The 27171-nt window shown below is 40.9% G+C and overlaps 1 protein-coding gene across 1 annotated transcript in view; it reads left to right on the top strand.

Annotated features, from left to right (window-relative positions):
- The window catches only part of LOC105829523, a 41694-nt gene extending 15414 nt beyond the window's left edge, over positions 1–26280 (top strand). The window contains exons 3-9 of the mRNA XM_036293574.1: positions 1481–3147; positions 4650–5786; positions 6780–7218; positions 7634–7734; positions 9384–19304; positions 19985–20421; positions 22226–26280. Of these exons, the coding sequence (XP_036149467.1) occupies positions 1481–3147; positions 4650–5786; positions 6780–7218; positions 7634–7734; positions 9384–19304; positions 19985–20421; positions 22226–25184 (16661 nt within the window). The 3' untranslated portion in view covers positions 25185–26280. The remainder of the gene's footprint in view (positions 1–1480; positions 3148–4649; positions 5787–6779; positions 7219–7633; positions 7735–9383; positions 19305–19984; positions 20422–22225) is intronic.
- Positions 26281–27171: the final 891 nt, after the last annotated feature.

Below are 27171 nucleotides of genomic sequence, written 5' to 3'. Positions count from 1 at the left end.
ATGATAAAGTCCCGGTGGATCTATATACCGCGCGTCGCGCAGAACCGCGCCGTAAAATAAAACGCGGAGGAAGGAAAGCTCGTGGAAGAGACGGACGGGAAATAAATCGATATCGCGTGAAACGAAAGCGTGGGGGAGGGGGTGGGAGGGGGCGTTATAGTAGCGTTAATAGCCCGCGATAGGCAAACCATTAATTACCATTGTTGTCAACGCCTTTCGCAAAACGAGCCGGATGGTCGAAAGGGATTGTCGCGGGCATTGCTAAGCCGGCCGGTTTTTACCACCTCGGGGCTGTTGTCAGGGGGCCGTGGCGTATGTCTGCGGGCGTACACCACGTAGGTGTGTGCATGTGTGTGATGTATACGTGTGTACGCCCGTCTATCTTTCTCACCCTTTCGGAGTGTGCACGCTACTCGTACAGCCCGTAACCCCTTTCGACGTGGCGGAGGGACGGTTTATCGATTCTCGCAGCCTCCCTTCTCCCCGACTTCCGGATAAAAAAGTGTCGGCAGAGACACAGCCGAGAGTAGAGCCTTTACCCTCTTTCTTTCTTTCTGGTTTTCCCGCCGGTATCTGTTTGTTTCTTCGTTTTCGACGTTTTTAATTTCCCTTTAGAACGATAAAATTTTTTTTTTTTCCCGAACAACGGAAAGCGCGGGGAAACTTCGTTGAGGTAAAAGTCATTTTAAACTTGCAAATTATCGATTTATTCTTGAACTATGATTTGTAAATTATATACTTTTTACTTTTATGAAGAATAATAGAGATATGCTAGTTATCATATTAGCAATTGAAAACAGAGAATTTATTATTTATTTATTTCTGAAAATTATGCAGAGCGCAAAAAATTAAAATTTCCGCGTGTTCAATACAATTATATTATTTTAGCAATAATCTTTAATCAACATCGCTTAATTATTTATTATTTCACTTCTTATCATTCTAAAAAAAAGGTTGGATCGACAAGATAAATTCGGGTTAATTTTAAGGTTTTTATTTTTACATTAGTATAATTATAAAAGAGATAGAGAATCAATAATTAATAGTCAGGTAATTTCCGTTTTATCGAGATGCGACCCGAGCAGGGGAATCAGTTAAACTAAGATTAATATTAAGCAGCGTCGGAGAGTAGAGGTTTCCACGATGAAATTACGTGAAATTTTGCCAGTCTTAAATAAATAAACAGCCGTCGTACTTCGCTTGTTTCTCAATGGCAACGATTTATCGCCCCGCCGCGCTTCCGTCCGTTCTTAAACAATTATCTTCGCGATCTAAAAATAAATTAAGCGATATCTCTGTCGAGGAGGCTGAGGAGAAGCTGCTTGAGCAAGTGTGTGCTTCCTGGTTTCCGAACCGTTTCCGTTTTTCAAACGATCGAAAATGCACAGAAACCCCGACATTTCTCGGTAGCTTTGGGTAGCTATAACTCGGAAGGAGGAATCGCGTAAACAGCGACGATTACAAGGTGAATCTCTTTTAGAGGCGGCTTCGGCGGACGTAGCTGGTAGCGAGACACCGAGCGACGACACGGCCGAGGGTTATCACACGGCGAAGCTGTCCGGCATCCCTTTGGCATCCGGCACGACGTCGTCGTTCGATAGGATGGTAGCGTCGACGCAGAGTCTGGAGGACCTAGGCGTCAATCATCCCACCAACGCGGCAGGGAGCAACGCGAACGACCGTCAGCAGCATCATCACCAGCAGCAACAGCAACTGCAGGAACGCTACGGTCCCGCCTACAGATCGTCGGCGCAGATCGCTCAGGATAAGCGATCACGGCTGAGTAATGTGATCAACAACCTACGCAAGAAAGTGCCGGATGGAGCTGCTGGCGGAAACCCAGACTCGCCAAGGAAGGAGGAGAACGATCGGGATAGCGTTGAGAGAAACCTGGAAACTCTGGAGAAGTATGTGACAACGGTGCTGAACGGCGTGATCAAGGACAACGAGGAGGAGGAAGAGAAGAAGAACACGAACGCGGAGAAGACGAAGGAACTGGAAAGGCAGAGGAAAGATGCTAACGAGGAGGAAGAGGAGGAAGAGGATGAGGAAAAAGATCCGACGGATATGGCAGTCAAATCCGAGTCTTCAACCGAGGGCGATATCGAAGCGGCTGTTGTGTCGCGGTTAGAGGACTCCTCGACTGCCGAAAATGCCGGAGACGTCGAATCCTCGGAGACTACGGACCACTCGAGTACAAAGGGAACGACAGAGGAGAATCTACAAAATTCAGACGTCAGAATTAGTCAAGATTCGAAGGAACCTCTTTCGAAGATGCAGGAGGAACGTCTGGATGATGAGCAGAAAGAGTCATCCGAAGATGATCGATCCATTTTGAGGGAGAAGAAGGAAAGCCGGACCCTGAGCACGATCATAATGGACAGATTGAGTGAGCATCAGGTCGAGGAGAGGGCAAACGTCGACGACGGTAGAGGAAACCGAGCGCTTGTCGACGAACGCGTAGCCTCGGAAAACACCGAGACGCGAGCAATTTGCGGTGAGCTGCTGGACGATCTACTGAACGACGTCTATCGTAAAGTCGACGTCAATCACGAGAGCCAGCAAAAGACCAAAGAGTGCGAGAGATCGAAGAAGAGGACCACCGACGCGACCAACGAGCCACCGAGGGTGAAGGAGACCAAAGACTCGACCATTAACGTTCAGGAATTGCCTGTGACGGGCCTGCATTGCAGTCTACCCTTGGAAAAAGTTGCGTCCGTGCTTCAAAACTGTCAGACGGGCGAATCGGTGATCTCGCGACTCTCCTCGGGATCTAGTGCTCCTTCGAGTCCTCCGTCGGCGCAGAAGTCGAAATCGTCCTCTACTACTACTCCTCCAGTCAGACTTCTCTGTCTCTACTGCGACAGAAAGTTTTTATCCATGTCCCTGCGGCAACGACACACGGAGAGAGCGCATCAGCTTGGTGGTAGGAGATCGGAGAGGAACCTCCGGAAATCCAACCAGAATTGCCAATACTGCTCCGAGAAGTGCGCCGACACTCTAGAGGCGCTGTTCCAACACATGGTCGGTAGCCACGGAGATAAGTACCACGCGTGCGTTCAGTGTTCGACGAGGTATATTACCCGGGAAGCTTTGATGGGACACATAGGCGAGACGCACGGGGGAAATCCCGACAGAATCGGCCAGGTAAATGTCGCGGAAAATCGATGAGCGATGTGAATGCTGTTTCACGTGTCTTAGAAAATAGAATGTAGAACTTTTACGCTTTGCTCAATTTTTATTGGATTGGATAAAAATGATTAGATTTGTGAAAATTTCTTTTTTACTTTTTACTCCACATTTGTGGCTTATTTATAAATTATTTATTACATTATTTTACGAGTATACATATTTTTAATTAATTCTTTAAAAAATTTTGTTTTATCTCTTTCAATTTTATAATTATTTACAGTCTTTTATAATATATTCGTTTATAGTCAAAGTATTTTTTTTGTTTTTTAATTTTTTTAATCTTTAATTTAATCTTTAAATTATTTATTTTAAAATTTTGAGTGGAGGAATTTCATTATAGTAGAAGCAAGAATCAGAAACAAAAACAAATCCCAAGGTAACTGGGGTAATAAATCGCGGCATTATATTTCTCGAAGGACAGAGAAATCCAAATAGTAAGAAAACGTATACTTTTAGAAATCGACGTAAGAATTCCATTACTTTTCGAGATTGTCATAGGTTTGTAAGACCACAAAAACTGGATAAAATCAGTGAATTACAAAGAATCAGGGAAAATCGTGAAAACTGGAAACAATCTTTTAAATTAAATAATAAGAGAAGAAGCCGCAGAGTGAATCATCGACTATGGATGAGATTTTTACGACTTGTAGGGGACCTTCCTCCGAATACATCTGTTGATACAAGGCAATTTTACGTTGTCACTCAGCTGGCATGGGTTCAAGTTTTCCTTCACATCACTTTTTCTTTTTTTTTTGCTGCTAGTTTTTTACAATAATTGCAATGTGTGCAATTAACTGTGCCACTGTCGAAAGAAATCAGTTTTTCGCAATACGCTTGTAGGCATACTTTAATCTTTTACTTTCTCGAAAATCATTGCATAGGTATTTTATCGATGTATAATAACTCAAGGATTATCTACAAATCGTAAAAGTTCTATAAATCAATGACACTAAATTTCACCTGTTAACCTTTACAGAAGTTTTAGTGGTGCTGAAATAATGTTATATTTTGTGGCAAATAATACAATGAATAATGAGAAATTTTACTTAAAAGAAAGCTAAAAATTTTAAAATAGACTTCTTTGTCATCTAATGGTTACATTATTGTAATTGCTAATTTTCTAAATTTTTAGTTACTTCTTGAGAAACTATTTCAAATTCTAAAATTGTTGAAGAAACCATTGTAAACATTTTATACGATTTTTTTACAATCTTGCAGTAATTTGCAAAAAATTATTAACAGATTAATTGAAATAAAAAATTATAATTACAAAAAATTTCTTATAATAAAAGTTATATACATTCTATTTTATTTTTTGTTTATTTTTTGTACTTTTCATTTTATAGATTTTAATAGACATTTTTTGTTTCGTGCTTTTATTTCTAATTCGACACGGGAAATTTCTATTTTAAAAATTATCAATGAGCTACTGTTAGGTAAAATTTTTTTTCTTTCAGTCGGAGAAAATAAAAGAAGGTTCACCGCTCTGCAAAGAATTTTATAATCAAAATTTACGTGAAAAAGTGAATATACTGTCGGTTAGAGAAAGAAGATTCGAAGAAAAAGAATCGGAGGATCAAGATGACAATCGACGGTCGGATAGCAGCCGAACGAAACTCATCACAGCGCGGGAGCCCATCGATAATCCGGCCAGTCCCGAGTTTGACAGTTCCTTCTATGTCAATGTGATCTGCAACATCCGCGAGAATCTGCTACACCACCTGGACGGCAAACTGCAACCGTTGGGCGACTCATCGTCGTCAGCATGCACGCCACCGGTCGCTACCTCAAGTTCGACAGCGGTGGCGACGACGACGGAATCAAAATCGCCGCAACAACAACCGCAGCAATCGTATTACGAGCATGGTGTCAATCAGATTCAATTACCCATCGATATCTCGCTGACCGCGGCGACGCCAGTCGACAGCAAAGATTATTCGGCCAGCGAGGAGTATGAGAACTCGAGCGAGTATGCCCAGAAGCCTGGCAAGACGAGTAGCGGCTCGCGACCGCGTCGGGTCTCCTTCGAGAAGTACAATTTCCCGCGCAAGTACGACGGCAAGGAGCAATGGACGTGCTCGATCAAGGACCTTAGCAAGTTTGACATCTCCACGCAGCTGTCACTCCGGAAGAAGCAGCAACTGATCAAGGAACGCCTTACCATCAGCAGACTGCATCAGACTCCGTTGTTGTCCTGTGATACTATCGAGGTGTCCCTTCACGATCAGGAACAGACCGAGCCTGCCATGGAAACGGCAACGAGTAATCATCAGGATAACATTGACACCGGCTGCGTGGTCGATGCGGGTGCCGCGATGTCTCTTGACGTCCATTGCGACGTTGGCGAATCGTTCCTAAGCGAGATCAAAAAGGAACCGACGATCGAGATCAAGAAGGAACCGACAACCGAGCTGTTGCCGAGCCCGACGTTTGCCACAGAATTTACAATTGAATTCGCGGATTTTATAAGATTGAGGAAGCGCGAGGACGGCGACAGCGAGGCTATTAACGATCAGCAGATCGTTTACGCCGAACTGAGCGGCGAATGGTCGCGATCGCGAATCTACATCTGCGGCGCTTGCGGTTTTAGATGCGTAAGTATATAACGTCTGCATATACGTATATATATTTCTTTTTTGTATCACGATCGTTAAAAACAAATATTAGATAAGAAACATTAGGAAGACATTGCCAGATAATAATTTAAATCTTAGCTTTTATTTTCAGTAATTGCAATCTCATTTTCCAAGTGTTTTATTTCTTATACAATAATCAGTGCGATATTTTCAAACTTATTTTGTAGTATAATATTGTCAACTCTTTTATTATTAAAACTTTTTGTTAGTATTGTATAAAGCAATCTGATAAACATATAAGATTTCTATTGAAGTATTGTAACCGAGTAAGAATGCTTTAATCTTCTAAACGTATTAATTAAACTTGATTAAGATTTTTGACACGTTCAAGAAAATAACAAATTTGTGATATAGCGGCTGCATTACAAAGAGATTAAAAAATCATAAAGCACACCAGAGCTTTTATATATGATTTGAGTGATTTTAGATATTACTGTGTTGCAAATGGTGCATTTAAATTGGTGTGAACGCGGTCTAAGATAATTTATCAAGCACACAACGTACTTGATCTTTGACATTCGTGCGATACATACGAACCAAACGGTAAGCGTTCGCGGCGAGTCTTCCAAATCACCAACTTACTCGCGCAACTTGGTCTCTATGATGGTCTATTCGCTTCTTCTCCGCGTACAAAGCGGAAATTCATGGTTTATCTAATGAAATCTATAATATTAAATTAGAATGAAACTCGTTCTTCTCATTATTGTCTCGTTTATCTCATTATGTCTTAGCGACATAAAAATAATTTATTTATCTATTTGCCGCGTCGGCATTATCGAGGGGAAAAACCAAGTCGGAGGAAACTGCATGATATACAGCTTCTTTGTTGTGTCGCGCGTTAATCCAGTTTACAAAATTTGAAACATTGCATATTCGTGAGATCGATCGAGAGACGAGGCAAAACGCCAGACCTGGAAATAATGATCCGAATCATCGATATTTCCTGTGCAGGTGATGCTCAAGGAGATGGAGGAACACAAAGCTTCCACGCATCCGCGCGTCCTATGCTCGCACTTCGAGCTGGCCGGCGATCAGCGCGAGTACTACAAGCACCTGTATCTACCGGGACGAGACGCGCCCACTGACGCAGCACGCGACGCCTGCATCACGGAGATGGTGTGCACCAAGTGCGCCAAGAGCTGCCCGAGCGTGAGCGAGCTGCATCGCCACATGCTGGAGTGCGGCGGCGATCAGGCCTGGTTGCTCGGCCTCACGGGGAGCAGCAAGAAGAAGTGCAAGTGGCGACCGTTTGGCAGTCGCAGCCGTCGGCGGCGTCAGCGTGGCATGAAGAGAAACATACAGAACTCGCAGACACAGCCGCGGGTCATCAATGTCGAACGGTCCAAGGAGAAGCAAGCAACGACCGGCCCTAGAGTCCGCCCGAGCGACCGTAAGACCGAAATTTTGTTCTTAACGTGATAAAGCTTGCCGCCAAGTCACTCCAGTTTTCCATATCATTTCTTATCTCGCGTACTTTATGTAACAGGTTCATGAATAGATAAACAAGGTTCAAGAAACGGACTAAAGATAAAAGCACAAGAAGTAAATTTAAAAGATGATATGCCATTTATGGAATAGATTGCTTTTTGATACAGAGAAACATTATCTTTTCACAATAATTAGATAATTGTAAAATATATACATGGTGTATGTGATGCACTCTTCGCCTGTGATTTTTAAATATTATTCCTCGGAAGAAGAATTTAAGAGATTTACTAAGATTTAATTGTCTTAAATATTAAGCGAGAATTACAGAATTAAGCGTTGCAGTGGCTTCACGGCCGATCACTCAAATTTGTTCTCAGGCGAGAGTATCCAGAAAATGCTAGCCAATCTGCCGGCTAAAAGAGCAACGAGGAAGGTTCTGCAGGATAACATGTTGCGATCACAAGGCCGACTCCGTAACGTAAGTAATTTAATAACACGGAACACAATGCCTCTTTGCCTCAACAACACACTCGATCAAAATTGGATCGATATTAGAATTGTGAAGGGCGATAATAGCCGACTGATTTAATTAAGATGTCGACAGTGTAATATTTAATGTTAATGGGCACTCTATATGAAGGTTTCGTGATAATGCAGTTAAATATTATTCTTCTAAGCCATTTCAATGGAAATCGCACATGTCATAATATTAAAATTAAAGTTCCTTAAAACGTCTTTCTTAATCACTGTTAATAATGACTCGCAATTATATTTATCAGTTCTCATTATTCAAGAAAATCACGGAATTTTTTATAATTCTTTAATAATTTCTATCGACGGAAAAATTAGTATAAATAAGAAATGATAAACGAGACTGATTGAAATCGTAGATACAATTTGACATAATTTTACTATTATCAAGCAAATTATATAAACAATTTAAACAGTTTTACTGTTTGTCAACCTGAACAATATAAAAATCTCAGAAAAACCTGGCCACATAAATAATTTTAGATGTATGTAGAATATTAATTGACTAATTGTCTATGTTATAAAATTATTAAATATAGTATTTCGTAATAACGAGTATCATTTAACTGCTAAGTAATTGATATAAACACGAAATATCAATAATACAATTTATTGAGAAACATTTTACGCATTACATATTGAGTTTATTTATAATGGATTGCTTTTTTATCATAATTTATTATGTTAGCATTAATATTTAATATACTTTCAAATATTTTCCGGAAATATTTTAAACTTGTACTTAAAGACTTTTTAGCGTAATTTAATTTGCAATTTATAAAAGTTGTGAAAATTTGCAAATTTTATTAAAAAATTGATATTTAATCAAAATTTGTTTTTATACTGCTCTATGTTTACATTTTTTCATAATTTATAAAGGCAATGTTATTGATAATTGTACTTCTTCATAATGTATGATCTTTTGATGTTTATTTATATGTATATGTTATTAAAGTTTTTTAAATTGATTAATAATTCAGCGGTTATATATATATATATATATATATATATATCTCTCTCTCTAGATAAATTGTCATGTAAAAGTATCATAAACATTTATTTACTCTACTGATCTCTAAAATATCATAAATTTTGATTTTAAATACGAATCAGAATATTGGCCAGAGATATCTTAAAATCTTACACTATGCAACGCAAATATGCCAAATAATCGAGGGGGAAACATGAAAAACTCGAGACTCGTCGAAATAATGATAGAGTGTTATTGCCTTGCGCGCCTCGTCGCACACGAGCGGAGGCATCGATTAGTTGACGTACGCGCTCGTCGAAGTATACATTCCCATGATCGCACGCACGGTCGCGCGGATAGAACGATTTTTATGCCGCATTCATTTTATTTTTCTTCCGTATAAAAACACTACTTTTTTGCTTTAACATGTCTCTTTTTTTTTTTACTTTTACTTTGTACCTTTATCGAGCAAATAGAAAAGTAAATTGAAAATAAAAATAAGTAGGATGAAAAATGTTATTAGAGCTTTCCGATCTATAAAAACGTAGATATTCCCAGTGACAACGAAATCTGAATTCATTAGCGCCAAAAAGTTGTAGTGGCATCTTTGGACTTTGTTGAAACAGGTGCAGACCAGAACGAGGCCTCGTATGATGGGCGACAACTCGTCCCGAATTTCACGTAACAAAGCCGCCTTGAGGAACAAACTGTTGAAGAATGCCAAGTCGATTCAGCGAAACCGCTGCCGAAGTGACAATATCACCGCGGTGATCGAGAGCGTCGTGAGGAAGTGTCACGAGACCGAGAAGAAATCAGACAGCGACGGTGATAAGAGTACCGAAACCGAGAATGAAACTAAGAAGGATGCCAAAGAGACGAACGAAGGTTTATCAACGAGGGCAACCAGCAAGACTTTGGAACAGAATGATAGAACTGTTCGACCGAGAGTCGTTGGACGACCCAAAGTTTTCGGCAAGAGGAGGAACGTGAAGAACCCGCAACTTCAAACCAAAAGCAGTAACAATTTGGTGAGACCGATGGGCAAGTTTGCGAAGTTCAAGAATGGCGCTACATCCGAGACAAAGGGCGAAGGCGAGGAGACATCCTCCCCAAAGAATACACCAAAGAATGCAAAGACGGCGCTAAAAGCGACTGATAAAGACGACGTTAGTTCTGACGACAGAAAAATGTCGACGATTCCTGGAGTAAAGAATAAAAATAAATTGACGCAGAGCATACTGAAGAGGAAACGTCTCGTGGATCCGGTGGCGTCTTTGAACGCCTCTATCAAGGCGAAGTCGCAGTTACGGACGCAAGATGGTAAGTTCGCTCGTAATCCGAATAAGAGCTCGTCAGCGAAACTGTCGGAAACAAAATCGGACGATGGAAAACACAAGGCTCCCGACTCGGTCGAAGCCAAGCCTGAGTCGAAAACGACGCAGAAGCTGAAAAAGACTGAGGTTCAGTTGCCACGAAGAGTCACCCGGCTGTCGTCAGACAGTGACAAAATGCCAACTTTGGAACCAGTCGTGCAGATTGTTTCCTCCAACGAGGAATATGCTGATAAAACAGGAAACGATCTACCCATCTTGTCGCCAGTGACGTCGTCAGGAGCTCTTCAGGATCAAAAGGCGTCCCGAAATTCGGTTAAGGGTGTTTTAAAAGAGAAAGAAGGTAATGTTGATCTCGAAACTGTCCCCGAAAAGAACAAAACGGAGCCGAAATCGACGAGGGGAAGGAAACCGAAGACGGAAACAAAAGACACGGTGAAGCGAAGGAAGGTTAGAATAATTGAAGAAAACAAAGTTTCCAAAAGTAATGTAGCTGTATTAAAAGATAAAACGAAAGGTAAGAAGAGTCTACCGGTTACTAATAGCGACGAAAATAGCAAGGAAGAGACGTCGACGAGAGAGGCAGTCGCTAAAAAAGATTCGAAATTGAAGAAAGAAGAAGTAATAAAGGAAACTCGAAGCTCGAAAATCAGAATAAACAAAGATTCCGTGAAGCTATCATCAAATATCCCGTTCGAGGTGAAGAAATTGCTGCGTCAGGCCAGAGGGTTCGGCAAGAGTTTCTTTAGTGCCAAAGATCTCCAGAGCACGTTGGAACTCGCGTCCAATGACTCGAAACGCAGCCTGAGACAATTTACGTTAAGATCAAAAGTACTTCAAGTGACTGACAAGAGTTCGCGAGAGCTCGATGATGAACCGGATGGATCGAAAGGTACAAACAAGAAGGACAAGATCGAAGCGATTAGAAAATCGTCCAGAAAAAACGCCGAGAAAAAGAGTGATGGCAAGAAAGCGAGTCTGGAGAAGGATTCGGCTAGCAGCGCGATTACGCCGCAGAACGAAAAAAGTCAACAGGGTAAAAGAGAGAAAACAACGAAAACAAAGGAGACCGCGATTGACAATCCCAGCATAGAAAGTAAAACTGAGACACGACAAACGAGAGGAACGTTGAGCGACGCCAAGAGCGAGGCTTCCTTGGAAAACGCAAGTGACAGCTTTCGAAGAAGAACCGGCTCTTTAGGGAAACGTCGCAGTCGTAACAGATCGGCCGACGAAGATGAACAAACCAACACGCGCGTATGTGAGGAACAGAGCAGCAACGAAAACGACGCGTCGAGCGGAAAGGAAGCTGTGAAAGAACTCGAGGAGGTAATCGATAAGGGAACTGAAGGCGAGAGCGATAAAAATTCTGATGATCGATTAGACTCGACGGTAGTAAATATCAATTTGAGTCACTTGCAGTCGGAGACGAGCAACATTTCCATCGACAGCGGTAAGGAAAACTCTGTGGAAACCTCCGTGAACGTTCACAGTAAAGTGAGGGTAGGGAGACCTAAGAAAACGTGGGGCGGACGTCGTGAGAAAACGTCGAGAAAAAGATCTCTGAACAACGTTATTGGTATTCTGACGGAGGGCGTGAATATCCCCGTGGAGGCGCAGCAGAACGTACAGGTGCTCACGGTTCAGACTAGTCTGGATAATCCGGATAGGGTAACGCGGAATGGAAGCGCGCAACAGCCGAGCGGTGGCGAGGGCAACATGATCGTGGCAGATTCAGCATTTAGCGAACTTTCGGTCCTCGCCAAAAGCGAGGAGAAATGCATGGAGAATGAAGCACAGATTATGACGACAAGCGCGACCGATAGCTCTCGCGCGGATGACGAAAAGAATGCTTGTGATGAAGCACAGGAGAATGCCTTCGTCGATGAAAAAATAGAGATCGCGAAGACGTGTTCGCCGACTAACGATATCATTCTTGATCTATCCAGAAGAAAACCCAAGGGCAAAGGCTCTTTCTTGGAGAAAATTGTATCGAAGATAGCCAGGCAGAAAGACGCTCTATTGGAAGGTGAAGTAGGTACATTGCTCGATACCGCGGCCGACGAGTTGACCAGCATTCTCGACGAGGTCGGACCTGCCTTGATTGACAACACAGAAAGTGTGAATTTTGATGGAGCAAGCTATACTTCAAGGAATGACAATGACAAAAACGTAACAGATACATCCATTGATGAACAACTGCCGATGATTGTCGATCCTGAAATTCAAGCGTCAGAAGACGGCGAAATAAATATTGAGAGCGCGATTTTCAAACGTTCAACGAAAACTACAGATAATCTCGAGGAAAACTTGGCAATAGAAACTGAAACGCAAAGCAAGAATCAAACTAAAGTAGATGATGATGTTTTAGATATTGAGATTAAGAACGACAATGACGTGGAAAAAGATACAACAAGGGTGAATGATACGCGCTTTACTGAGGAATTGCATTTTGAATCTTGTGAGAATAAATCGGTAATGAATAAAGAAGCAATTATTCCGATAGAAATTCTAAATGAGAATTCCGCATCACTAATCGACACTTCAAATTCATTAATTATGATGCAAAAAGAAATTTCAGAAAAACTTGAAAGAAAAGGACGCGTTATGAAATCCACGAGAAAATCCAGCAAAAGATCGCTAGAAAATATAAGTTACTCTAAGAAAAATAAAAAAAGATCATTAAAAATCGGCGAATCTCGCGCTGAAGAAAACGCTGCGCAGAAGGAATTCCAATCGAACGACATCGCGTTTAAGTCCAAAGAAGCGTTTGAAGTTGATAAGTTTCCGAAGAAAGATAGCGGCATAACGGAAATTTCAAACGCAGATGCCGAAGTCGAGAAGTCGAAGTCGCTCCAATTCAACGAAAATGAAATCATCAAGGACGATTTAAATTTGAGTTTAGAAAATAACATCACGAAGACTAACGACGATTCGAGTTCAGAAAAATTCACCGAGCTTTCAGAAGCGGATTGTACAAATGCGAAATTAATGACGAGCCTTGAAAAATCCCTTAATAAAACTATTTCCGACGAGAATGCTGTTGTTACCAACATTCGATCGACAGAATTGATAGAGGAAAATGCTGATCTTCCAATATTAGCTTTAGAAAAAAGCGTTGAATGTAGAAAATCTACGGATAAAACTCAGAAAAGGAATCAAATCAATATGAACGAGTCTTTATCTAGGCGTACGTCGAAGAGAAAGTCGAAGCCTGTTCTACCTGTAACTCCTCCGATAGATGCTACCGTAAACATCCTTCAAGTTTCCGTAGAACCGACAGACAAGACAGAAGGGGTATCATCTTCCTTGTCCATTACAAAAGAACAAACTTCCACAGAACCGATAGACAAGATAGAAGAGGTATCGTCTTTTTTGTCTATTGCAAAAGAACAAACTTCCGCAGAACCGATGGACAAGACAAAAGAGGTATCTTCATTGCTCAGTGCAAAAGAACAATCCTCGGAATCGACCGATGTACAGTCGATAAAAATTGGGACCACTAGCGAAGACTCAGACGTTCTTTTAGAAAAATGTTTATATTCAGTCGAAACGTCTGAGAAAGAACAAAAAAATACAGACGATTCGTATCTCGTCAATTCGACGCCTTCAAAAACAACGAAGAAAGAAAGAAAAAGTCGCGCAAAGAAAAAATCATTGGCCGATGAGCATCTGGAATTACCGGAAGATGAGAACCTAAAATTACCTGCCAAACTCAACGACGAATCCAGCATCGCAGGTTCTGACGAGCGTTTATCCGATTTGGAGCACTTTAAAGTACCGGAAGTAAAAGAGCTGCAGAGCGCGAAGAAACGGGGGCCGAAGAAAAAATCGCAACCCGAGGATAGTCGCTGGAACGGCGGAAGTGTTTCCGAAGAGTCTCGGCCGAACGAAACCGAACTCGCTGAACTCAACGTAATGTCCATCAGTTCAGTCGAGGAAAGAGTGGAAAAAGAACAAAAAGAAACAGAGAAATGTGTCACGATAGAAGACTCTAGTACGAAGAGGTTTGAAAGATCAAATTCCTCAGGTTTGATCGGGCTCATTCCGTCTTCAACTAAAACAAGATCTATGTCGAAGAGGGCACAGTTGTCGAGCGAGGATCTTGCCGATTCCAGCATTCGAAGCCAGAGTGCCGAGAGCACAGACGAATTGTCTGAGAGCTCGTGCGCCAGCGAATCTAGCTACTTCAGGAAGAAGCGATTTGCGAAGAAAAGGAGAAAGGAGGAGACGACAGTTGATGATAACACGCGAGTCGACAGTTCTCTCACAAATTTGGCAGCCCCAAAGAGCGATAAGCAAAAGCCTAAAGGAAAGACGAGCAAGTCCAAATCCTTGCTCGATGAACATCTAGATCTCTCCAACGCGGATGAAATTGACGTTCCGACGGACATCCAAGCTTCGTTAGAAAATACGGCAGCTTTGGAAAATGTCGAGAAAGAGCTTCAACTCGCCGAAACATCTTCAGATATATCGAGCGAAGACGTGGTCAAACCAACAGATGACACGGAGAACAGAGAAGACTCATGTGCCAACTTAGAACCGAATAATCATGAGTCCCTGGATAATTCTGTTACGCCGAAAAAACGCGCGGCTGGTGCGGCTGGTGCAAATTTCATAGTGGTGCACAAAAAGACCGGCGAGATTCTAATCGTAGAGAAGAAGAAGAAGCTGACAAAAGAAGCGGCGAGATTCTTTTGCGAGGTGTGCGCTACCAGCTTCACTCGCAAGAGTTCTCTAAAAAAGCACACGCTGTCACAGTCCCATCTGTCGCAGTTGACGAAATCCAACGAAAGAAATGATCAACTCAAGTTGATCATGAATTGCAATACGTCCGAGAATGAGGAGGAAGTGGACAACGAATTGGAAAGTATTCAAGAGAATGATCAACAGACAACGGCGGATGTACTGGAAGAAAACGTTCAACTTTACGAAATCGGTCGAAAATCTTTGGAGGAAACGAACGAGAGTTACGTTCTTCGTACAACAAGCGCGGAATCCGCGAAATCTCCGGTGGATCTTGCGACAACGAGGCAGACGTTGGAAGATAAACTGCTAGACGAAGAGATTTGCAAGATTACCGAGAACATGAGTCACGATGAGTACGTTCTGACCGATCATCTGACGCCGGAGGAACCAACGGTGTCGTCGACACCGATCAAGCCCACTCAAAAGAAACTTGAAAAGGAGGATTCGGGACGAGGCAAGAGCGGCAACAAGAAGCGGAACAAGTCGAAAAAGAGGAACTTGGCGGAGGAACATTTACTTTTGGACACTCCCGAATTGGAAAGGTCCATAATCGACTCGAATGATCTTTCAAAATCAACTGATGATGTGCGAATTTCCCCGTCTTCGACGAAAGAAATAATGAAAACCGTAGACAATACTGAAGATGCTTCTAAAGAACGTGTAGATATTGTTAAAACAAACGACAAGTCAGATAAATCTTTGAATAAAGAAACAAAATCTACATGTGATATCGACGCGAAAGCCGAACATCAAAGTGAATACACGAGGACCACGAGAAGGACATTGCAAAATCTCTTTAAAGTAGATAATAAGGAAAAAGAAGAGACTTCACCTTTAACTGAGACGAATCGGTTCAGTCTAAGACCTAGAAGAAGCAGAAATTTTCAGCATTACGAAGAATCTGATATCGAAGACGTATATTTCATGGATGCTTCCATGGAGATGAACAACGACGAGATAGAAAATAACTGTGACGCGCAAAACAGACAGAACGAAGTGGAAGAGGAAACGAACGGAAATGCATTACAGGAAAAAACGCACGCCGATACTGAAGATAAAAGCCTCCGGGACACGAAAGTCGCAAAATCAAAGACAGACTCGGCGAACGACGCTAAGAAAAGAAAACGTGGCAGGCCGAGGCTTAAGGATCGAATTGTTTCGAATTTGAGTATCGCTTCAGCTCAGACCGAGCCTGAAGTTAATGGAAATGATGCTGTCGCTGCGGGTGATCCTGACGAATCAAAAATCACAGATCAAAAATTAGATTTGCATGTCAAAGGGTGCCTTGACGAGAACGGCAAGGCGCCGCATACTGATGCAAATACCTCCCAGCCTCTCAGACGAAGTAGGGGCAGGCCTAGAAAAAATCCTATGTCGATTGCAAACAATTCCTCAGTACAAGCAGATAGTCCGAGTGCCTCCGAATCAACAAAATCAAATTACGATAAAACGAAAGAGAAGATAGACGTGATCGAATCGCGTTCCAAAACGATTATCGAGGAAATTACACCGATTGGCTCTTTGATATCGAACGTAGAGTCTCCGCTTGCCGTTCAAGATCACACTCCGGAATCGGATTTATCGGAAAGGAAGGAAGATTTATTATTAAATACTGAAGACGTTCAAAGCACCGAACTGAACGTTTTCGAAAATGGATTGGCGCAGAGAGTCGAATCTACGGATATTCAGACAGACGATACCGTAAAGAATTGTGAGGCTACGCTTGTTGTCAACATTTCATCAGAAAAGGTTGAGATGTCGATGTCATCAGAGACGAATACATATATTGACAATACAAAATGCGCTCTCAAAGACAAACGTAATGACGACACGAACGTGAATGTTTTATCGAATCTAACGATCGAATCTTCAACCGAGCTTTCTCCGCATATCATTGAACAAACATCAATCGATGATTTGAAATCAATTAAATCAAAAGCTATCGACCCTGAAAACCTCATAGTTGAGAATTATACAGATGTCTCAGAAGAGAAACAAACAAAATCAGAAGAGAAACTCCCCGAAGAAATTCCCGAAACAAAGCTTTCGTCGGAAGCTAGCGAGGATGAAGCGTTGATCGCTGATGATAAATTTCTTCTTACAAGTCCCCACGAATCTCATAAAACGATAGGTAACTTAGAAAACGACAGCATGTGCGACAAAAGGACGTCTCGACTGGAATCGTCCAGCAAGAAATTATCCAGAAAATCAACGAGCAAGGAGCGAGAAACTGATCGCAAGAGATCGAAAACGTCCAAGGGTAGAAAGAAAAAGGTCAAAGTCGCCGAACTGTCGAGTGACAGCGAGAACGAGGATGACAAGATGGAATCCGCCGCTTCAAGCAAAAGCAAGATCGTGAAGAGCGTGTTTGGTCGTGTGTTCGGCAACGAGAAGGTGGACAAGGTGAAGGAAGTGCTGAACGACTGGGTGTCACGGTCGGAAGATGACTCGGACAGGTCCAGGAGTGCCTCGGAGGCGAGATCCTGCCTGCGCGGATCGACAAAGTTCCCCATTGAGAACGGACACAAGAAAGAGAAGAAATGTTACTCTAGCTCCGAAACGAAGAAACTCGATATTGACCGATCACCTAAGAAGAAAGGAAACGACAAGTGCGGCAGTGAGGTTCACGGGAAAGCGAAGAATCGAAAAAAGCGAGAAAAAGATGCGGAATTGATACTTGAGGATCATGTCGGGTCGCCTGCTAATCCGACCAAGCGAAGACGCAGACAGAGCAAAATCAGAGCGGATGAGAAGATCCTCAGGACCTTCGATGACGAGTCGCCGGCTATTTCGGACGGAGATGACAAGATTAAGGGAACGAGCGATCAGATTAACAATGAATCAAACAATAAAGACAAGGAAAGGCGGCACTACGAGAAGGAATTAAATAAGGAGGAAACGATGGTTAAAAATTCGACCCCCGAGAATTGGGAGAGTCTTCAAGTCGATTATGACTTTCATGAAAAAATGAAGAATAGTTCTAGCCATCGTAAAAAGCAAGATGCTAAGAAACATTCTTCGTCGCCGTCACAGTTCAAGTACAGGCGAAGGGAGAGCAAGGTCAGAGCCAACGAGAAGATTCGATTGGAATTTGATTGGCCAACTTTTGACAATGACATTTCGTGCTTCTCTGATGATCAGGATCTCGACGAAACGCCCAGGATTTCTAAGGAGCAGGAGAACGAATTTTACGAATGTGAAGACTTGAATCGTTCGGATAATACAAAAAGTGTCAAACAAAAGGATGACGCTTGGAAAAACGCCAGTTCAATAGATCGGGAACAGAGTGAAGCGCACGGTGGAAAATCCAGAAAGGACTCGAGTAGCCGTAAGAGACAACATTTTAATCTGATTAAAGTAAGCAAGATGAAAACAAACAAAAGGATTTCAAAAGATTCTGACAACGAGCCATCAATTCTTTCGAGCAATGAGGAAACGAAGAACACAACGCCAACCGATCAAATGACACGATCTACAAGCGAATCAAAAAATCGATCAAAGACTTTTATCAAGGATAATGAATCCTTGCTATACGGTGATTCAGTTATTTCGAAGCATATGAATAAAGATCAAGATAATTTGCTAGATCGGTCAAACTCCAGGAAGAACAAAAAAGGAATCGTCAACGAAGACTGGAAATGTTTAGCGAGAAACTTGGAATTCGATCAAGAGGACAATGAATCGATTGAGAAAGAAATTACACGAAAAGACGAGGAATCCGCAATATCATCGCGTAGCTACAGCAGTTTAGCGGCTGAAGAATCAACTATAAAGACTCAGTTGATCGATCTCGATGGAAATTCTCAGACGAATCGAAAGTCCGATGATAATGACAACGACGAGGAGGAAGAAGAGGAGGAGGAGGAGGAAGACGACGACGACGATGACGACGACGACGACAACGATCTTGGGCGACAAAGAATGTCGCCGTTCTACGCTCGCGGGACTCCCAATAACTCGATCGAAAATAGTTCCAACGAGGAAGAAGATGAAGAGGAAGAGGATGAGGAAGAAGATGGCGAAGAAGAGGAGGAAGAAGAAGAAGAAGAAGAAGAAGAACGTGTAACGCATGAGGATTCCAGGAAAACGAATCCTAGCGAATTCTCTGGGGAGAAGATCATCATCAGGTCGCCATCGTTGGGTCACAGATCGGACGTGGTGACAATCGCGCCCACCGACGCGATCGAGGACAATGCTTTGGACGTACCAAGGGAGATTGAGTCGACAACGGAGCCGCGTCAGGGTAAGATCCTTAATTTCGACGAGGAGCTCTTTGTGGAGTGCTGCTCAAGATTGAAGGCCACGAGTGAGAATGAATTGAGAGGCGCGAAGAAGATTAAGCTGGATCACACGGAATCATACCACAGGCGGGACGATCAACCTCAGGGATTCAGAGTTAATAGAGATCGATGGAGGGACGTAGAGAGCCAAAACAGTCTTGGTAGTCTTCTGGAGTCGGTGAATCAAGTGAGTATTATACGCTAAAAATTTTTGAATAACTTAATTTAAATTATAAATTATGTATTAATGAATTTATTTTGTGTACGAAATAAATGAGTTATTATCCGTTTAATTTGAGTCATTAGTGATGTGATAATAAAACAAATATGACTATTTTATCGATTAATCAACATAAATTACGAAATCATTTAAAATTAAATGTTTGATTTAATTTTCTTGTTTGATCTAATTCACTATAACCAAATATTTAATAGTTATATTAATATTAACTAAACATAAAATAATAGTAACTGATCTGTTACTAGATAGTTAACAAATGGTTACTAATTTAGTTACATTAAGCAAACATAGAATTGAAATTATTTCACCAAAAACTTGTTAGTTTGCTATCAGTTACATTTGATTATAACCAAACTCTTTAATATATATTGTGTGTGTGTGTGTGTCTGTGTATTCTATGTATGTATGTATATACGTATATATAATTTAGCATGTATTGTGTGTGTGTGTGTGTGTGTGTGTGTGTGTGTGTGTGTGTGTGTGTGTGTGTGTGTGTGTGTGTGTGTGTGTGTGTGTGTGTGTGTGTGTGTGTGTGTGTGTATTATTTGGTCCATAATTAAAAATGTACAAGAAAAACATACTAGAAGAAGTATACGGCACGAATACATATTGCTTGGAAATTCTAGTTGCTCGGCGAGGAGATGTACAACAGCCACGACAGGAGCTATCGCACGCGCGGTAGTGAACGGTCGAGTAGATCGGCTAGCCCGGATGCGTCGCGGGTCGACAATCTTGGTTACGAGGACAGTTTGGACGTAGCTTTTGAGGACAACAACAAACTACGAGATAAGATCCAGCAGCGCATGAGGGAGAGCGAAAATTTGATAGCTAACACGTTCAGTCAGAAGATCAGCGAAAACGATCATCCTGACGATGACAAGCGGGACAGCGTTGGGAACTCGTACTCTTCGAGTATTCACGAACACGAGCTGTCCACATCGGTCGCGTCGAATAGGGAGCGGGAGTCCTCGCCAGGGCATAAGAGCAAGATGAACTCGACTCTAGGTGGTCTACACAAGGCCCTATCCAACTTGTTGCACAGCAACGGCAAGCATGATCATAAGTGAGTATCTTGATACACAAATCTGCACATTACATCTGTACTATATAAATATTTTCGTTGTGATCGTAAATAGCTAACTATTTTTAGAAAACAAATTAATATTTTATCAGTGTGATATATTAAAATAACGGGCTTTCCAGTTGGTTATGAATAAGTTTGATAAATTTAAGAAACTTTTTGAGAAAAACAAAGATTCTTCAAATTCATAAATACTTCATGAATAAATTCGCAAAATTTTCTTGACCAGCTGTCGTTTGCGTACTTAGTTGTGGATTAAAAAATCTTGCTTCTCCGCTATAGACTTGATATACTTTACAAGAGATTCTCAATTCATTATTTTATTTTAATGATGCTATATACAAATGCTAATATTAATGCATTTCGCTGAAATTTTGATATAAAGCGTAAAAAGACATTCCAGATTAATAGAACATATATGTGACGGAACGCCAAGTCAGGTGATTAAAAATATCTCGCTGTATATTTTGCAGAACGGTTCACGTATCAAAGCATATTTTTCAGTTTCGCATCAACACCTGTTGATCGCTCGTTTATCTGCCGCGCGTCCATACGTTTTGTTTTCACCCGATTCTTCGATTACGCTAAACTAGATGTAGCGTATGATTGGCGCGCACGGGAAAGGACGCACACAGCATGTTTTTTCCCCCTCTGAAAAAATAATTCCTGTGACCTGAATCCCCGTCGCCATTGAACGATTGTCTTGCCGCGGGGATCAAAATCGAGCTTCGTCGAGAGCGATGTTATGTAAAACACACCGCAATACAATCCTGTAATATCGCAGCGAACGTTATATCCTCTGTCTTCTCCACTCGAGCTGGAATTATTCGAGCGTGTCGATGCTCGATTTTCGCTAAGGATGGTTGAGAGACCATCATCGAACGATGCCCACTCGTTCGCGTTGCGTATTGATCCGCTTTCGTCACTCCACCCTATACGCGATGAACGATCTCTCCCACAACACCACCGGTGTGTAGCGCCTTGCGATATACGGAATTTAATACATAGCATGTAGCAAAGGGAGCACCTACGTGTCGCACATGTTCATTATCCTGCTAATTTATTTACTAGCAAACATGTTTTCCCAAGAATTTTGTTTGAAAAGAGAATATAAGTGCACTTTTCCTTATAATTCCGGAAATGGAATGAAAGAATGTTTTCACAATAATATTGATCAATTCAGATCCTACATAATTTTTATTGATTTCGTATCTGAAAAATAAATTAATTAAAGTGAAAAGATTAAAGAATGATACTCATCATACGCTTTATGTATAAGATTTATTTTTTATATTTTGTCATAGATTACAGCATTTTTTGGTTTATACAATTTATACGTGAGACTTTAATAATTTTATATGATATATGTATTATCGTAATTCTGAACAATAACAGCATAAAATTTTTTGCATTTGCTTATTTCTTGCAATGATTTCCCGAATAACCAATGTCTATTATTAAATCTAATTACGCTGTTGAACATTTTTTCAAAAGTATTCTTTAATTTCATATTTTATTCATCGATATACTATTGACTGAAAAATACGATTGAAATAATTTCTTATTTATTTTCCTTATTGTTGTTAAGGTAATTAAAACTTATAACAAGCCATTAAAAACACAGTAGCTTTTAATAAATGATTACAGTTATCTACGCGACCATATTTTCTATGCAATTAACCACGATTGCACGCAAGTTTAATAATGAATCCCGCTATCGTTTGTCTATGTATGAACAATCTCATTCAGTTAATAAAGCTGTTATAAACCAATTTCATTTCCACAGCGGTTCCGCTCCGATGAAGCTATTGGCGGAATTGGCCTGTGCCCGAGCTCCTACTTCCATGTCACCGGAGGACAAAACGAATAGCAGCGGCAGGAATCACCAATCGGTGAAGATGGTCGCGGCGGCGGTTGCGGCAGCAGCTGCAGCTGCGGCAGCGGCGGCGGTGACGAGCAAGGATACCCCGATCTCTCCGAAGAAGTCAACGAAAGACTCGGCGGTAACGCCGAAAAATTCGCCGGCGAAGAAGACGAGAAACCCCATTAAGGAGCTGTTTGAGCGTAAGAAAGAGCTAAACGATAGAAAGGAGCAGGAACGTTCGAAAACCGCGCTCATTGAATTAAACGTACAGAAGCAGCGCAGGTCGAAGAAGAACAAGAAGCAACAACAGCAGGAGTTTCCGCTGATTCGTAGAAGCGAGCACTATGGCGGTTTAATGGAGAAGAAGAAACGCCGCGACTCTCTCGATCGAAAAGGGGAGTCAGACAGAATAAAGGATGTATACGAGTTTGACGAGGAGGAGAGCCAAATGGCGCCTACTCTGGGTAGTGTGTTGTCCTACAGGTGCCAAGTCGACAAGAATTACGAGGCCAACTCAAAAACGAAATATATAGACGGGGACTTGGATGACGTTTTGGAGAACGACGAAATGAATTATGTTACGAATTCAAAATTGGATACTATGATCAACCGTAAGTTCCAGGAGTTAGAGAAATTTGCGCCAAAGACCAAGGGCGCCCTGAAATTGTTCCAGAGCGAGGAACAGCAACAGCGGATTGCCAATTCGATTACCGGACCTATGGATGAATTTGTGGAAAGAAAACAACGCGTGAAACGATCCGCGGAACAGAACCTCAAGCAACCCAGTAAAATCAAGAAACGAGGTAAAAGCTCGAAGAAGCGAGTGAGAAATGCGTGGTACGAGAACGACAGCTCGGACGAATTCAGGACGGCCGCAAAGACGGAAGACATCGGCGTTGGCATTTCCAAGAGTCAACGTTCGTGCTCCAAAGGCAAACAGAACCTCTTCGCAGAGTTGTCGACGTCGTCCGAGAGCGAATACGAACGGAATGACGTTGATTACATGATCGCGAACGAGCAACGTTCATTGAAATCGAGGAAGTGTTTGAAGAAACTGCTCGATGTTGACATCGACGAGACAGATGATCGACGCACAATCAACGAACCCGAATTTGATAACGACGATCAAATCGCAAATGATTGGAATCCAGTGGTACGAGAAGATATTATGAAGAACAACGATGCCGTAAAATCGGAGTCGGAAATGTCGGATCATTCGTTGGTGATAGACGAGAGGAAAACTGACGAAACGAGGAACAGCGATGACGACATAGACAATCAATACGAGAGGACTTTTGGGCTGGATGACTTGTATAGAGAAGACAGTTCGGATACAGAGACAGAGGCAGAGGAGAACGAAGAACCAATGTCCGAGGAAACAAAGAAAAACAAAGCAGGAACGCAAGTGTTGGATGAGAATGCAACTTTGCAAAGAAAACTCACCTCTATGAGCACAAAAGATGATTGTGCAACGGAGAACGAATTGATTTCCGTGGAAGAAGCTTTGAATCTCTTAGATGGGCATGGAAATCTTGATTTGAAAGCTAAGAATGCTGCACGTACAAAGAACAAAATCATCAATGGTACTATAGACGAAGCTTCTAATGATGAAATTAGTGAAGAGATGGAGAGCAAACGTTTAAGTCCTGCAGAGATACGAGATGAAAAGGAGGAACTAGACGACGATGTATCGACTTTGCCAGAAAAGTTATCTAGCAATGAAAAACCGCAGAAAGAATCCGATCACAATCTCCCTCTTCATGTATTTCTTAGCAGAAAGGTGCAAGAATCGAAAAAAAGAAAACAACAGCAATTAGATAAGCTACGAGAGGAGCAAGAGAGGATACTCATGGATTTTCAGCCGACCAGAAGACAAAGAAAATGCGCGATAGGCAAGCAGGGTTTGTTAGCGGAAATAAGCAGCTCGGATGAGGAATTGTACGTGAGAGATAACAACAAGAAAAGTAGTGACCATGACAAGTCGCGAAAGAAGAGAGAATCGAAAGAAAAAAGGAAGGAAAGATATCTCGAGAAGAAGCACGAGCAGATGATTGCCAAGGAGCAAAAAGCAATCGAAGAGGAAATTCTACGAGAAGTCGGTAAGAGAAAAGAGATTCTTTCACAAAATATGGATGACGCCGCATTAAATACCGATGTCGTGGAAGCAATCATCTCCGGACAGTGTCAAAAGAAGAAACACCAGACGAAGGAAAGGCATAAGAAAAGCAGCGACGAGAGCATTGAGGAGAACTCAGTGTATATTGAACAGTCTTGTCTTGATAACTCGGAGGATAATCATAACAAATTAGACCGTGTTTTCTCCGAAGAAAATAACACGAAGAACAACGACCACTTGTCAAATTCATCAAAACGAAAGAAATCACTCTCGAAATCGCCGTCGAAGTCAAAGAAAGTTTCCAAACCTGAAAATGAAAAAATCCCGACGAAGAAAAGTAAAGATCCAGTCGCGGAGAAATCCAAGAAGGTGTCCATGAACAACAAGGATTCTAAAGAACGCAGATCGTCCAGCGGAAAGCGCGATTCCGACGATGAGGAACTAAAGACCACCAAGTCATGGAATAAGGTCGAGGAAGGTGTCGGAGTTGCAATCGGTCGCCGGAAGCGCACAGCCGCTTTGCAGTTATACTATTGGTCCAGTTCGAGCGACGAGGAAGAGGTACCAGAGCCGATGCCAGCACCTGAGGAAGAGGAGGATGATCGACAGGAGCAGCACGGATGGATAGTGGGCGACTCCCACAAGCGAATGATAACGATGTTGGCGATGGAAAAACAACTAAAAGAAAAGCGACGTAGAAGCGAGGATGAATTCGAGCCCGGCAAGGCGAAGAGCAAGAAACATCGGAACAGCAGCACCTCTTGATACGTATTTCATGATTAAAGCTCTGATCAAACCCGCGTGAGATAGACGCAATGCGATGACTATATTGTTCTAAGAACATAAATTGTGAAGGCGAGAAAGAGTGGAGGCTGTAAGAATCTCCACATTTCTCTTCAATGAGATTTTTATTATGTTTTATATCTTCCACGATAATAATTTGTGGCAGATAGGTCTAGATAAAAACAATGAACAAGTGCGATCTATGATTATAAGAGTATTTGTTGTGTTGACTTATTTTCTTTTTTCTTTTCTTCATTAGTAAGTGTTGAGCGAGTGAAAGTGATTCAGCCGTGAAGAAAGAAAAAGATATAAAATGTATATAGTTGCTTGTCGTTAGAGATTAGAAATTAGAAGAGTATCCTTTCCCGTTGCAATCTATGAATTATGTATAAATATAAATTGAGCTCTTATAAATACTGGAAGATATATAGACTGAACGTGAGAGAAATAGCGGAAAGTGAAGAGAACACTTTTAGACAATACTAGGACATTTGTAACATTTAATTGTACGTAGGAGAATCTCCCGTACGTGAAAAACGGGTGGCAGGTGAAGAGAGAACGAGGGGAGTCAGTCACACAGTCGCTTATTTAGGAAAGGACAACGTAAAATCCGGGTCCAATCGAGTTTAGCGCTTCTATCAGCTTTTTTCGTGATTCGTAAAACATATTTCTTCGTATTCTTGCATATTCTTACATGTTCGTACGTATTCTTACATATCGCAATGATGAATGAAGCAAGTAAAAGAAAAACTTTCCGGGTACAACGTTCAAGGACGAAAATATCACGTCCGAGGAGCTTAAGCGCTCGCGATCGAACGAACAGAAGAGGCGAATTTTTCTTGACCTTTTGCACGTTATTTTTACGGATTTTCTAGATCTCAAGCTTGCGTGCGCGGTCGACCGTAAAGTCCACGCACGTATCCGTCGAAAAAACGAATGCTTTATTAATGAATAAAACGCGAACATTACTTTTTTCTCTTTTCGTATTCGCCTCGTGCACATAGAATATAAGTATGTAGATTTTCATATATTATGAGAAAATGTTATATATGTTATAAACAAGCGACAGAAAAAAAAACGGTTATAGACTTTTAAATGTAAATGTACTGCCATAATCATATATGTATATATATATCATAATATATATTTATAATATATATATATATAATATGATATATATATAAATATTATATATAATTATATAATAGCATATATGTGTATATATATATATATGTGTGTGTATATATATATATATGTATATATATGCATATATACATATATAAAATACGAAAGCCTATGCGAAATAGTGATTAATATTATTTCTGTAAAGATTAAAAAAAGAAATCTCTAGCACAAAACTAGGCGACAACCCAATGTAAATAGAGCATATTTTCAATGCGTCTGGAAAAGTATGTTTTGTAATATAAGGATTGCAAAGAAAAAATAAAATTATTCAACAATTTCGTCTTTCTATTTAAATAGGACCTAGAGGATATATTTAAATATATAAATTTTGATATATAAATATCTTTATACACACATGAAAGAAGATAATTAAAACCGCGTTTACATAATATAATATTTCTATCGAAGATATCAAATTTACTATTTTTTAATTTAAATTTGGCACAATTTTTTCAAACATTTTTTATATTTTTTAAATATTTTTTTATATTTAATTTTAAGTTAATATTAAAAATTTGAGGAATTTTTTCTAAAATTTAAATTTTGTTAATTATAAATCTTTCAGATAATATAAAATACTACAGATCTTTATGACTCAATCTCGATTTGTTTGGTTGATCAAATTAAATTTAAAAATAGCCGATTTAAAACTAAAAATTGATCGCTCTATTTTGTTTTCTTTATTCATTTTCTACTAATTATAATTTATATAAATCTAATGCAAGGTTTACAATGTCAGCAGGAGTAATGGAGTAAGGAGTAACAGTAACAATTGACCAATTAA

Source organism: Monomorium pharaonis, chromosome 11, assembly GCF_013373865.1.
Source record: "Monomorium pharaonis isolate MP-MQ-018 chromosome 11, ASM1337386v2, whole genome shotgun sequence".
Lineage (NCBI taxonomy): Eukaryota > Metazoa > Arthropoda > Insecta > Hymenoptera > Formicidae > Monomorium > Monomorium pharaonis.
Note: the sequence above shows the minus strand (reverse complement) of the source record. Positions and strands in the feature narration are given on the sequence as shown.